We start from the raw sequence: 15,755 nt of genomic DNA on the forward strand, positions 1-15,755 counted from the left end.
TGTACAATTACATTTCTTGATATAATTATATTTATTGGTATAATTATATTTGTTGACCTAATCCCCATGTATAAAATAAGTAAACTTATTCTGACTCCTGGTTTTAGCTTAATGTTATTCTTCAGACTTCTTTAGATAACTTAATTTGTCATTGTCACCTCTTTGTGATTTTTGTAATTTTTATTGAAGTACAATATATATACAAAAACAATGCACAAGTGTACTTAAGTGTACAAATGGCTCAATGAATTTTCACAGTGAACACACCCACTTAACCAGAATCCAAGTCAAGAAACAAAACTTTACTTTAAATCCAGAAGTTCCCTCATGCCCCTATCTACTGCCTATACCCTATCTTACTCTCACATGAAAACCACAATGACATACCACTATACACACTTAGATGTCTAAAACGAAAACGTCAGAAAACACCAAATGGAGATATTGGCAAGAACATGAAGCAACTGAAACCTTCATACCTTGCTAGTGGGAGTGTAAGTAAACATATACACGGTGGAAAAACATTTGGGAATTTCTTCTCAAGCTATATATAGTAATTCCTCCCCTAGTTATACACCCAACATGTGTGTTTTTCTTAACCAAAGGCCTGTAGAAAATGTTCACAGAAGTTTTGTTTTTAATAGCCAAAACCTAGAGAGAGCCCAAATGCCCACCAATACAATGGAGAAATAAACGGTAGCAGAGTCATATAGTGGAATACTATACAGCAATAAAAAGAAATAGATATACTTAGCAAAAGAAATGAATCTCACAGAAACTATATCGAGTGAAAGCCAGACATAGAAGCAAAAGTAATCAACAATAACAGAAGTCAGAATAATGAGGAACTTGGAGCACCAGGGAATCTCATGGGATACTTAAGTTTGACACTTAAGTTATGTACACTTTACTTCAATGAACTGAGGGAAAAAAATACAGATATTTTTTGGAATTTATAACATCCGTTTGACTGAAAGTCTCTGAAATAAAACTGATACACTGTTCACGAAACGAATAGCCTGAAACAAAAAAGTATGAAATATCAAAACAAAACCAAGGCACTTTTTTAGGAGTGATGTGGAAATACAAAATTTTTCTGAAGTTCTTCTCTAGCTTGGATGAAAGACAAGCAATGGACAATCAAAAGATCTTGACGAGAAAGTACTATTTAACATACATATGTTAATAAAGAAATACAGATTCAATTACAACAATTACTAATGTGTTGGTAATCAGAACCAAAAAGCAGCAATCTACCAAATTAGAAAAAAAGAAAATAAATGTGACTAGCAGTGCATAAAGAACCAGAAAGTATGACAAAAAATATAATATAAAGAACATAAAAAATATCAATGATGTCATACTAAGATATGTATTAACCTAAATAGCAAAGACAGCAACTAAGCTATAAGATGGCATATGAATGTGCTAAATTTCTTATCGATGACAGACATACCTGACTTGAAAAACAAAACCTGCCACAGGTTATTTGTAAGAAAAGAACATGAAAATTTGCAAATAAAATGACGGGCAAAAAATCAAACATGCTGCAGAAAATATAAGTAAAATAAAAGTAGGTTTGGCTATATTTATATGAGATAAGGTAACACTGAGGGCCAAAAGAATTAAATGAGCAAAGATGATTCTCCAAGAAGAGAAATACACTAAGTCCCCTACATATGAACGAGTTCTGTTCTGAGAGCACGTTCGTAAGTCCAATTCGTTTCTAAGTCCAACAAAGATAGCCTACGTACCCAACTAACACAATCGGCTATATAGTACTGTACTGTAATAGGTTTATAATACTTTTCACACAAATAATACATAAAAAAACAAACACAAAAAATAAAGAAAACATTTTTAATCTTACAGTACAGTCCCTTGAAAAGTACAGTACATGGGAAATGGATTTGTAATAATTCATTGAGTTCTATAGTTAAGATATAGTTAAGATCTGCTACTTTTCTATAAACCTGCTATACATATACAAATAAGATTTATTAAAAACTAAGATACACTTTAATTTATTGATCAAAGAAGGCATGAAAATAGAAACTGAAGCCTGCATAAAAAAAAAAAGCACTACGTATTGATACCTGGATTTTGTAGTTAAAATGGTACACAGAGGATAATTACATCTTTAAATGCATACACTTAAAAGCTTTAAAATAAACTCATCTTCAACAAAAAGTTGGAAAAAATAGTCTATAACCAAGACAGCTGAAGCAAGGAATAAAGGTAAAAGTAGAAGCTAATGAAAATTATAGATCAATGAAGCCAAAAGCTGGTTCCTTGAAAGACTAATAAATACATATCTGTAATAAAAGTCACAAATGAAAAACTGTTAGAAATAAAAAGCAACAGATTAAACATTTTAAAAATAATAATACAGGGCTTCCCCGGTGGCGCAGTGGTTGAGAGTCTGCCTGCCGATGCAGGGGACACGGGTTCGTACCCTGGTCCGGGAAGATCCCACATGCTGTGGAGCGGCTGGGCCCGTGAGCCATGGCCGCTGAGCCTGCGCATCCGGAGCCTGTGCTCCGCAACGGGAGAGGCCACAACAGTGAGAAGCCCGCGTACCACACACACACACACACACACACACACACACACACACACACACAAAAATAATAATAATACTATAGACAAGTTTATGGAAAAAATACTGATGAACAGAATTATGCAGATCATTAAAAGAATAATGCTTTATGACCTAGTGGGCCTTGTTTCAAAACACAAAGATTAGTTATTAAGAGATGTGGAAATATCCCCCATAAAATGTTAAGAAAGCATTTGGAGAAATTAAACTCTCATTCTTAATAAGACTCAGTGAATACTTTGTGAATATGACAAAATCTACCCAGTCCAAGACAGCAGCATGCGTAATGAAGAAATATGGCAGGCACTCCCACTCAAATCTGTTTTGTTGGTGCTTGGTCAGGAAGTGTTATCCTTTTATTGTGCTTATTCTTCACAGACAGACAAAATAAAATTAGGTCCTTTAATCACATTACATATATATATACATACATACATACACACACACAAATATACACACATATATATTTTTAAAACTCCAGATGGATTAAGATACTATTTTTTTTAAAAAAAATTTTTTAAAAAACATACTTGGTATTTTTAGACAAAAATCATGCTTGGTATTTTTAGACAAAATAAAGAAAAATTTCATTAGGCCCTTGGGCTAAGGAAAACAGAATGAAAAATAGAAAGCAGGGACTTCCCTGGTGGCACAGGGCTTAAGAATCCCCCTGCCAGGGTTTCCCTGGTGGCGCAGTGGTTGAGAGTCCGCCTGCCGATGCAGGGGACGCGGGTTCTTGCCCCGGTCTGGGAAGACCCCACATGCCGCGGAGTGGCTAGGCCCGTGAGCCATGGACACTGAGCCTGCGCGTCCGGAGCCTGTGCTCTGCAACGGGAGAGGCCACAACAGCGAGAGGCCCGCGTACCGCAAAAAAAAAAAAAAAAAAAAAAGAATCCCCCTGCCAAAGCAGGGGACATGGGTTTGAGTCCTGTCCCAGGAAGATCCCACATGCCACTGAGCAACTAAGCCCGTGTGCTACAACTACTGAGGCTGTGCTCTAGAGCCTGCGAGCCACAACTACTGAGTCCATGTGCCACAGCTACTGAAACATGTGAACCAGAGCCCGTGCTCCACAGGGGAAGCCACCGCAATGAGAAGCCTGCACACCACAACGAAGAGTAGCCCCCGCTCACCGCAAATAGAGAAAACCCTCGTGCAGCAACGAAGACCCAATGCAGGCAATAATTAACTAACTAATTAATCAATTAATTTTAAAAAAAGAGTCTGCCTGCCAATGCAGGGGACACAGGTTCAAGCCCTGATCCTGGAAGATCTCACACGCCGCGGAGCAGCTAAGACCGTGAGCCACAACTACAGAGCCTGAACTCTAGAGCCCACGAGCCACAACTACTGAGCCTGCGTGCCACAACTACTGAAGTCCGTGTGCCTAGAACCCCTGCTCTGCAACAAGAGAAGCCACCACTGAGAGAAGCCTGTGCACCTCAACAAAGAGTAGCCCCCGCTTCCTGCAACTAGAGAAAGACCGCGTGTTGCAGCAAAGACCCAATGCAGCCAAAAATAAATAGAAAGCACAGGAGGATTGTATAATATAAAAGTTACAGAAAATACACCATTAAATTAAAAGACAAAAAACATACTAAGAAAAGATAAGTAGTAACAATTACAACAAAAGATTACATTTAGAATACATACGGAATGCTTACAAAACTCAGTGGAAGAAAACAACCTGAAAAGCCATAAATTTATGAAAACTGCACAACCTCAGTAATCAGTCACAAAATTAAAGTGAAGTTTTTCACCCATTACTGAGGAAATAACTTTTATACCTGGTGAGGAGGGAAGAAAAGTAGTCTGCTAATGAATAACAAGGTACATAGAAAAATTAGAAATCCTCATATCCTATAACTCAAAAATATTAATCATAGAACACTAGAGCAGTGATTCTTAAACTCAGCAGGTATCAGCATCACATGAACACCTTGTTAAAACAGACTGCTGAGCCTCACCCCTGAATTTCTTTTCCAGTACGTTTGAGATAGGGCATGAGAATCTGCATTTCAAACAAGTTTCCGGGTGCTGCTGCTGCTTCTAGCCAAAGAACCTCACTTTGAGAAGCACTGCTCTAGAGTCCAGAGATACACTTGTATTTGTGCAGAGAGAATGACACGGATATTCATAGCAACACTGTTTATATTACTGAAAAATGGAAATTATCTAAATGTCTACCAATAAAATACCTAGAATGGGAAAATATAACTTTAAAAGGAATAAAATAAACTACATACGGATAGATCTCAAATTATTAGTGAATTGGGAGAAAAATGTGTATCATACATATGTTAAAATAATTTACATATTTTGTAAAAGCACCCAAAACAATATACAGTATTGTTCAGCTAACTATATATTTTTCCAATGTACATACAGGGGTAAAATAAGAAGACTAGTAGAACTTGGAACTAGACTCGGAACTGAACTATGGGACATAATGAGGAAGACTCCAGGAAAAAGCCATCAGAAGAGTGGTATCAGAAGTGGACAAAGGAGACTTTCCAGGAGAGGGTAGTCAGTAGGGTAATGTAGCAGTTGTTCAAGGAAGGCAACTACAATTAAGTCACTGGTGACCTGAACAGATTCTGAAGTGGAGAAGAACCAAGACAGAATGCTATGGGATGAAATTTGACTGAGAGGCTCAGAAACATTTACCAGAGAATTTAACTTTGAACCATCTGCTGCAGGACTTGTACACACAGCTGGGCTAAGATAAAGTAATTTTGTAATAGGCGTGCAGGCCATTTATTAATCTGAACACACCAAGTTGTATACCCAAATTAATAAGACTATCATAAAATTGATTATTTGAACCCTCTCTTGGACCCTTTTACTCCCAGTAAGGAATGGTTTGAGGCACTCATTTCAGGGAAGGTTACTTACTATGTGAGTCCCTGGAAGGTTACTCACTATGTGTCCCTACGTTAACACCAAGAAGAATATCTTCCAGTAAGAAGATATGTCTTTATGTCTTGATAGGAAACTGTATCCAAGATACAGTGTCTCCCTTTCTGCCATGGTCATCAGAAATGTATCTGCAGGTCAACTTAGAAACTATACATTATATAAAGATTAGTATATATCTGTAAGCCAATTTGGTCCTGCTATTGATCTGTGAACTTTATATTTTCTATTAAGTTTGATTTTTATCTATAACTAATTTCCCATCTTAACATATGGACTCTTACAAATCTCACAAAATCCATTGTTAAATAAAGGAATGAATGAACAAACTTACCTGGGATTTATTCATTTTCTGCTGTTCTTGGGAAAATGTAGACAACTCTCAAGATACGCTGGGTTAGAAGAGGAGGACTGGGGTCATGAAAGATCTGGCCTGTGTGGCAGCTCCTGAATTCTCCTTCCCTATAAAGCTAAACACACCACTAGATAAGGAAAAACCTCAATGTCCCTTTGACCTTCAGAAGAGTCAGGGAGACAGATGGTAGAAGACCACCTACCTAAACTCTAATATAATCAGGTAGCTCTTGGGTATAAAATTGTTCAGAGTTAGGTATTTACCTCCTAAGGATATTTTAACAGTTTAAATCTCCCCTGGTGTTCACAAAAAAAGTTTAAATGATAAAACTGGTCAAAACGAATTAAAAAACACATTATGAAGGAACATTAACTCTTCACCAAAGCTGCTGTTAAAAAAAAACACTCAAGACTAAAGAAAAATAATAAAACTCAAAACTAAGCTGTTTATCAATTTCCCCACTAATATTACTAAACCTTTGGTTACTGACTCCACAGAAAGCTATAAAAAGCAGTGCTTTAAGACCCGTGTTTTAATTTATCTTTGTTGCTGTTTCTCAAAAGGATCTTTCATAAAAAACTTGCTTTTAGTTATATGGAAAAGTAAACAGTACTGGCTTAGGAGTCGGATCTTTTAGTCTTTGCCACTAACTGATCTGAACAAGGCACTAATCTTCAGAAACAAAAAGACAGAAATTCTATCACATGATACAAAAACCGGATAATTCTTGATCCTTCCTGAATGCTAGGGCAGGCAGAACAGAGAGACAACGTATATCAAGATGAAGTGATGGACATGACTGAAGAGCAGTTCGGAATCCAAAAAGCATAAATGGAGAACCATAGGCATGGGTATGTGTACAAAGCTAACTATTGTATTACTCAGCCTCGTGCGCTCTCCCCGCAGCACCGCCCACCTACCCCGAAAGGCTCGCTGCACCCGTCACGCATGCGTACTAAACCCTCCTCCTGCGCCCTCAAAAAGGGGGCCTCTCAGACAGCCGCGCCAGCTCAGTGCTGGGGCTAGTCAAGCAGGGGCTTCGGCTTCTTTTCCTGACTGAGACGCCAGCTTCCCGCCGTCCCGGGGGTCCGCGGAGCTCCTTCCCACCACCGGGCACCGACCTTCTCCCTCCCGCCCTCCAAACCGAGGGCTCCTCACCCAACCCTCCCGGGCTCACCCGCCTCTCCCTCGTCGTGCAGCACTGGCCCTAGAAGAGCGCACAGACCCGCCAGCCCGGGAACCGCGCTTCCCACGCAAGGCCTGAGGAAAACAGAAGTAAAGGCTGCAGTGCACAGAGGCGGAAGTGCACAAAGGTGGCTCTAGGCATGCGCAGATGGCCCGCACGCAGGGCCAGACAGTCTGCGCCAAACGTCAGAAGTCTGTTTCCCTTGAGCCTCCGCGACTGGCGGTTCGGGATTGGCTGAGAGTGCAGCCTTACCTAGCAGTGGGAAGTTTGGAGTTTTAAGTTCCCTAAACTTTAAGCTGGTCAGGGACTCCCCCCAAAGTTACGGATTACAGCTGAGTTCTCTGTGCAGCCAGAATGCAAATTTACACACAGAGCTGTCAAGGAAAGGGAACCTGTATGTCAATTTCACTTTTTTTTAATACTGGGAAATAGACCCCATTAATAAAAGAATAATATGCGCCATCATCAGCGATCTGTTCAGGAATTAAAAAGCGGAGGAGGGGCGGACAAGAAAGCCAGTTCATTAAAATCATGAAAGCAATAAATGAAAATTGTAGATAAATAAGACACAATCCAAAAGAAAACAGTCATTTATATAAACATTCGTTCACCTGTGACATTAAAATTACTTGAATAAAGGGAGATATACCCTTTCATAGAAAGATTCAAAAATTTTGGACAAAATTCCAATAAGAATCTCAACAAATTTTTGCATGTACTTTTTTCTCCGTGACTTTTTAAAGTATTGTGTACTTTACAAAAGCATTCTCAACTACATCTGGAATAAAAATAAATCTAAATTAACAGCCAGAAAGCATTTCAAAAAGGAGAAAGCTGCCTAAGAAATATCAATACGTATAATAATTGCTCAGTTATTAAAATAGTTTGGCATCTGCTTCATGATAATACAACGTCCATGATTAAGAATGTTTTTAAAATGTAGTATAATAAACGTAGCATTTCAAAACAATGAGGGAAAGAATGAAATATTCCAAACATCAAGTCATTCCTAACAATTGGGAATAAAGTTTATATCCACAGATCACATGTGATACAGTTCACGTGGATTCAAGGTTTGAAATGTTTAAAGTAAACCACTAAGTTAGTAAAAGAAAATAAATTGAGATGAGAAGTTGTGACGCAAAGAAATCCATAAATTTAATGTGATACATTTTATTATAAAAAATAGCGAACAACTCAGTTCTAGTTTTTAAAAGATATTAAAAGCAACCAGGAAATTATATTTTTACTATATAAAAGAAAAGATGTATTACTTAATAAGATCTTTAAATCAATAGAAAGAAAAAACTTAAAATGGGCTACAGAACTAAGCAGCAATATAATAAAAAAAGAAAATTCAAATGAATAATACGTGTTTGGAGAAGTTGATTATGAGAATTGAAAGAAATGTAAATGTTTATGTAAAACATGTAAGATATCACTTACTGAGATTTAACTTTTTTTAATTTAGAATTTATATATATACACAGAAGTTCATTTTATTTGGTACAGTTTTATGAGTTCTGACACATGCATAGATCTGTGTAACCACCACTTCAGTCAAAATACAGAACTGTTTCATTATTGCCCCCCAAACTGCTTCATACCCTTTTGAAATAAAAACCTCTCAGCACTCTTAACTTCTGGCAACCACTATGTATTCTTCATACCTATATGTTTGCCTTTTTAAAAAAGTATTTTTACAAATACCTACAACAAATATTATAGTTAATATGGACAGTGTTCAACTTAAAAGTAGGACAAAAATAAGGATGCCTGCTATCTCCAACCTTATTCAGCATTTTTCTAAAGTTCTTAGAGTAATATAGTAAAACAATCATATACACAGAAAATTCAAAGAAAAGTATCCAAAATAAGAGTTTTAGAAATTCGATACACGTTCAATATAAAAAATTTCAGAAAATTAAATTATTTTAAAGGTATACCTAATAATAGCATGAAAAATATGAAAATCTTTACAAAAACTATAAAATATAATGAGGGATATAACAAATTCCTAGATAGGAAGTCTCAATGTTATAAAAATATCAGTTCTCTCCATGCTGATGTACAAATTCATAGCAATCTCAAATAAAATCCTAATAGGAACTCCATGACTGGGGGAAGGGATTATATCAGGAAAGAGCCAAATAAGAATATCAAAGGGCATTAATGGATGTGGTTCCTGTGATTGTGCTCAAGATTTCAGCAGGGGCTTCCCTGGTGGCGCAGCGGTTCAGAGTCCGCTGCCAATGCAGGGGACACGGGCTTGTGCCCCGGTCCGGGAAGATCCCACATGTCTCAGAGTGGCTGGGCCCGTGAGCCATGGCAGCTGAGCCTGCGCGTCTGGAGCCTGTGCTCCGCAACGGGAGAGGCCACAACAGTGAGAGGCCCACGTACCGCAAAAAAAAAAAAAAAAAAAAGATTTCAGCAGGAAGTTCACCCATGAGCTTGTGGGTGTACCTCAGTGAGGATCTCCCCACTGGGTCCACAGGCACCACCAATGCCCCAAGTGCTAAAACACACTTCCCACCACTCTGCAGCCAGCTCCTTGTGCATGCTCCCAAGAACAATGGCAAAAGTAAGTCCAGTAAACAGAGTGCTATCAGGAAAACAGACCAGGATTTTTTTTTTTTTTTTTTTTTTTAATTTTTTGGCTGAGTTGGGTCTTCATTGCTCTGCGTGGGCTTTCTCTAGTTGTGGAGAGCAGGGGCTACTCTTTGTTGCGGTGTGTGGGCTTCTCATTGCGGTGGCTTCTCTTGTTGCGAAGCACGTGCTCTAGGCACATGGGCTTCAGTAATTGCACCATGCGGGCTCAGTAGTTGTGGCTCACAGGCTTAGCTGCTCTGTGGCATGTGGGATCTTCCCAGATCGAACGCATGTCCCCTGCACTGGCAAGCGGATTCTTAACCACTGCGCCACCAGGAAAGTCCCAAGACCAGGATCTTTGAGCAAGGAAAAAACCACAAACTTGACGTACAGTGCCATCTTCTAGAAAAAAGAGGTTTGTGGTAGCCAGCTTGGTGACTGGTAAAATTCAGAAGAGACATAAAAACTTAAGAATCCTTCCACAAGAGGGTAAGAAGAGTGGAGAAGATGTAACCATACGAAGGCAGGGGAAAAAATCCCTGATATATTAAAAAAAAACTGAGCACAGATGTACAGTATAATCCACCTGAAGGCAAACAGTAAAGAATTTACAAGGTGTCTGCTACGTCAAATGTGAAAGCAGCAATGCAAAACTACAAGGAACATGAAAAATCAAGGAAACATGTCATCACCCAAAGATAGCAATAATTCTCCAAACACCAGGCTCAAAAGCAAAGAATTCTGTGATTGAGCTGACAAAGAACTCAAAAGAGCTGTTTTGAATAAACTCAAAAAGCTACAAGAAAACTCAGAAAGCCAATCCAATGGTATCAGAAAAAAAACCATAACCAAATGAAATATTTACCACAGAGATAGAAATCTTTAAGAAAACAAAACAGAAATTCTGGAGCTGAAGAAGTTAATGAATAAAATGAAAATGCAGTAGAGAGTATCTACATCAGAGCAGACCAAATGTAAGATAGTCTAAGTGAGCTTCAGAATACGAACTTTGAAATAACCCAATAAGGAGAGAAAAAAGAAAAAAAAATGAAGTAAGCCTACATTATTGATGGTACTCTACAAATGTACAAGTATTGGAATAACTTGGGTTCCAGAAGGAAAAGAGAGGGAAAAGGGGAACGAAAGTTTAAAGAAATAATAGCTGAGAACTTCCCAAACCTGGGGAGAGATATGGACATACAAGATCATGAGCTAATAGTTCACACTATTCTCTCAATTCAGAAAGACCTTCTCCAAGACACATTATAATGAAACTGTCAAATTCAAAGATAAAGAGAGAATGCAAATAGCAGCCAGAGGGGAAAAAAAGATTCAAACCTATCCAGGAACCCCTATTAGGCTACCAGCAAATTTCTCAGTAGAAATTCTATAGACCAGGAGAGAATGGAAAGTTGTATTCACAGGATTGAAAGAAAAAATACTCCAGCCAAGATTTCTAACCAGCAAAGTTATCCTTCACATATGAAGGAGAAATACTTTCCCAGACAAACAAAAGCTGAGGGGTTTCATCACCACTAGACATGCCTAGAAGAATTGCTGAAAGAAGTTCTGCAAGGTGAAGTGAAAAGACACTAACCAGAAACATGAAAATGTAAAGTATACACACATTGGTGAAAATAAATATACAATTAAACTTAGAAAACTCTAATTCTATAAAAGAATGGCGTGTTAACCACTTACCTAAAGTATAAAGCTTAAAAGAAAGAAGTATTAAAAATAATTATAGCTATTATGTGCTAATGAATATATATAATATAAAGAGGTAAAAAGTGATATCAAAAATATAAAAGGGGGAGTAAAAGTGTGAAGCTTTTGTAGGCAAAGTTAAGTTACTATCAGCTATAAATGGACTTTATTATCTATGAGATATTTCATGTGAGCCTCATGTTAACCATAATGTAAAAACCTAGAATAAATTCACAAAAGAAAAGAAGAAATGGGAAACAGAGGATTCCACCACAGAAAATCACAAATTTACAAAGGTAGGCAAGAAGAGGGGAAAAGAATATGTGGAAATACAAAACAAGCAGAAAGCAATTAATAAGATGATTTCAGTAATTCCTTACATACCAATGATAGCTCTAAATGTAGATGAATTGATTTCACCAATCAAAAGGCAGAGTAGCTGGACTGATAAGAAAAAAAAGACCTAATTATATGCAGCCTACAAACGACTCACATCAGCTTTAAGGACATATGGTCTCAAAGCGAAGGAATGGAAAGATAAATTCTGTGCAGGGTGACACCAAAAGAAAGCAGGGATAGCTATACAAGCCAAAAATGGTAACAAGACAAAGAAGGTAATTACATAATGATAAAGAGGTCAATTCACCAAGAAGATACAATTGCAAATATATATGCACCCAACATCAGAACATCTAAATATATTAAGCAAATACTAACAGATCTGAAGGAAGAAATACATAACAATGCAATAATAGTAGGGGACTTAAATACCCTGTTTTCAACAAGGCTAGATCACCTAGACAAATAAAGAAAAGTTGGATTTGAACCATACATTAGACCAAATGGACTTAACAGATATTTATAGAACATTCCATTCAACAGCAGCAGAATACGTATTCTTCTCAAGTGCACACAGATTTTCTCCAGAAGAGATCATATGAAAGGCCACATAAGTCTTAACACATTTAAGAATATTGAAATTGTATCAAGTATTTTTTTTTACCACAATGGTATGAAGCTAGGAATCAACAACAAGAAGAAAGCTGCATAATCTAAAAATAAATTGAAATAAACAGCACACTCTGAACAACCAATGGATTAAAAAAAGCAAAGGGAAATCAAAAAATATATTGAAACAAATGAAATGGAAACACAACAAACCAAAACCTCTGGGATGCTTCAAAACCAGTTCTGAGAGGGAATTTTACAGCAATAAATGCATATATTAAGAATATAGAAAGAGTTCAAGCAAACCACCTAACTTTACATCTCAAGGAGCTAGAAAAAGAGGAAGAAACTAAGCCCAAAGTTAGGAGAAGGAAAGAAATAACAAAAGTCAGAGCTGAAACAAATGAGAGACCACAAAAAACAATAGCAGAAAACAAATCTTAGATTTCAAAAATCTAAGTTTTTTTGAAAACATAAACAAAATTGACAAACCTTTAGCTAGACTCACTAAGAAAAAGAGACGACTCATAAATGAAATCAAAAATGAAATAACTGACATTACAGAAATACAGAGAATTGTAAGAGACTACTATGAACAATTATATGCCAATGTGTTGGATAACCTAGAAGAAATGGATAAAGCCCTAGACACGTAATTACATATACGAAAAAATATTCTCGTAGTTTATGCAGATACAGCCAATTCAAACTGAGAACTGTAAGGTTTTACTTAACCTCTTCTGTGACATCTGTATCTCCTTTCTTCCACACTGGAAAATCTCGTTCTCAAGGACATGGGAAATAATTGAATTAGAATATCCAATTAGTCATTTGTTTCACCTCAAATGATGCACACACAAGTTCAGATTAACAATATCCATAATACCATATAAGACATTAATGAAAGAATTTGAAAAAGGCAGAACTAAACGGCAAGATATTCCATCATCATGGATTGGAGAATCAATATTGTTAAATGTCCATGCTACTCAAAGCAATCTACAGATTTAATGCAATCCTTATCAAAATTCCAATGGCATTTTTCACAGAAATAGAACAAAAAAATCCTAAAATTTATATGGAACCATAAAACTCACCCAATAGCCAAAGAAATCTTGAGAAAGAAAAACAAAGTTGGGGGCATCACACTCCCTAATTTCAAACTATATTACAAATCTATAGTTATCAAAACTGTATGGTATTGGCATAAAAACACACACACACAGATGAGTGGAACAAAATAGAGAACACAGAAATCAAGCCATGCATGTATGTTAAGCTAGTTTATGACAAATGACTAAAAATATACAATGGGGAAAGGACCACCTCTTCAGTAAATGGTGATGGGAAAACTGGATAGCTACATGTAATGGAATGAAACTGGACCACTATCTTGACACATACACAAAAATTAACTCAGAATGAATGAAAGCCTTTAATGTAAGATCTGAAACCACAAAGCTCCCAGAAAAAAATAGGCAGTAAGCTCCTTGAACTCAGTCTTGGTGATGATTTTTTTGGATCTGACTCCAAAAGCAAAGGAAACAAAAGCAAAAATAAACAAGGAGGACTACATCAAACTAAAAAGCTTCTGCATGACAAAGAAAACCATCAACAAAATGAAAAGGCCTATCCCAACTGGGAGAAAATATATGCAATTCATGAATCTGATAAGTGGTTAATATCCAAAATATATAAAGAACTCATACCACTCAACAGCAAACAAACAAGCACTCTGATTTAAAAAATGGTCTGAAGAACTGAATAAACATTTTTCCAAAAAAGATAATATAGGTGGCCAATAGGTATGAAAAATGCTGAGCATCACTAATTATCTGGGAAATGCTCATCAAAACCACAATGAAATGTCACCTTACACCTATTAGAATGACTATTATCAAAAAAGACAAGAAATTACAGGTGCTGGAGAGGATTTTGAGACAAGGCAACCCTTCTGCACTGTTGTTGGGAATGTAAACTGGTGCAGTCACTGTGGAAAAAAGTATGGAGTTTCCTCAAAAAACTAAAAGTGGAACTACCATTTGACCCCAGCAATCCCTCTTCTGATACAAGGAAAACAGTAATTTGAAAAGATATATGCATCCCTATGCTCACTGCAGCATTATTTACAATAGGCAAGATATGAAACAACACGTGTCCCATGATGGATGAATGGATAAAGAAATTGTTGTACAGATATACAATGGAGTATTATTCAGCCAAATAAAAGAATGAAATCTTGCCATGTGACAACATGGAAGAATTTGAGGGCACTATCCTAAGTGAAATAACACAGACAAAAAGAAATACTGCATGATCTCATTTATATGTGGAATCTTTAAAACAAAAATCTTAGGAATAGAGAACAGATTGGTGTTGCAGAGACAAGAGGTGGGTGGGGTGAAATGGGTGAAGGTGAAAAGGTACTAACTTCCAGCTATAATATAACATAAATAAGTCACGGAGATGTAAGAAACAGCATGGTGACCATAGTTAATAATATTATATTGCATATGTGAAAACTGCTAAGAAAGCAAACCTTAAAAATTCTCATAAAAGAAAAAAGTTTTTGTACCTATGTATCTTGACAGATCTCAACTAGACCTAACATGGTGATTATTTCACAATATATACAAATAATGAATCCTTACGTTGTACAGCTGAAACTAACATAATGTTATATGTCAACTATACCTCAAAAAAAAAAAAAACTATGATATCCTAGGAACAATACAATATCAGAACTAGTTGTGACTTCTGAAAACAGTTAAAACTTTTTTTGCATGAAATTCTCTCCTTCCCGTCCCCATTTTTTCTTTGTACCGTATCTACATTCTCAGAACATAAAGCCATTGAGATAGTCTGGGACCTGGGATCCTCTATCTGTACACGTGTCCTTGTACCTGGGCAAACGTCTCCTCCAGCAACTGAATAGTATATAACTATACGGGACTAAAAATAGCTGCATGCATGCCAGTTGGGGGCAATTAGGAACAGTAAGATACTAAGGGCCACAAACCAACTGCTGCTTCTGAGGTGCCAGGAGCAAAAGCAGGGTACTGCACATGATCCCTGCACACAGCACCACCAAGGGGGTGGGCAGGCCACCTAAGCCACACCTCAGTCCGACCCACCAGTCCTGCCCCCACCCTCACCCCATTTAAGGAAGTAGCCTGCCCCTCTAGAAGAGTGAACAAGGGCACCTGTTACTTGTTTTCGCTCCCTTGTGCTGCAGCACTAGTCCCAATAAAGGCTTGCCTGAATTCCTCCTCCAGCCTCATCAATTTCTGTGAGTAAAGCGTCCAAGGGCCCAAATCTGTATCAATTACATAGTATAACTTCTTTTTAACCCGCATTTAATCTTAATTCTAGAGGTAACTATATATTTACTGCTCACACTAATCCTTATTGCAATGTCTCTTTAGTTATTGTGGTTTCTGAAGCTGGTTCTTCAG

At 37.2% G+C, this 15,755-nt stretch overlaps 1 protein-coding gene across 1 annotated transcript in view; it reads right to left on the reverse strand.

Moving 5' to 3' along the window:
* ZNF37A (zinc finger protein 37A) overlaps positions 1 to 7,203 on the reverse strand; it is a 104,336-nt gene extending 97,133 nt beyond the window's left edge. The window contains 2 exon segments of the mRNA XM_019935919.3: positions 5,850 to 5,985; positions 7,048 to 7,203. Coding sequence (XP_019791478.2) covers positions 5,850 to 5,864 — 15 coding nt within the window. The 5' untranslated portion in view covers positions 5,865 to 5,985; positions 7,048 to 7,203.
* Between the last annotated feature and the right edge of the window lie 8,552 nt (positions 7,204 to 15,755).

The sequence above is a fragment of the Tursiops truncatus genome, chromosome 16 (genome assembly GCF_011762595.2).
Source record: "Tursiops truncatus isolate mTurTru1 chromosome 16, mTurTru1.mat.Y, whole genome shotgun sequence".
Taxonomy (NCBI): Eukaryota; Metazoa; Chordata; class Mammalia; order Artiodactyla; family Delphinidae; genus Tursiops; species Tursiops truncatus.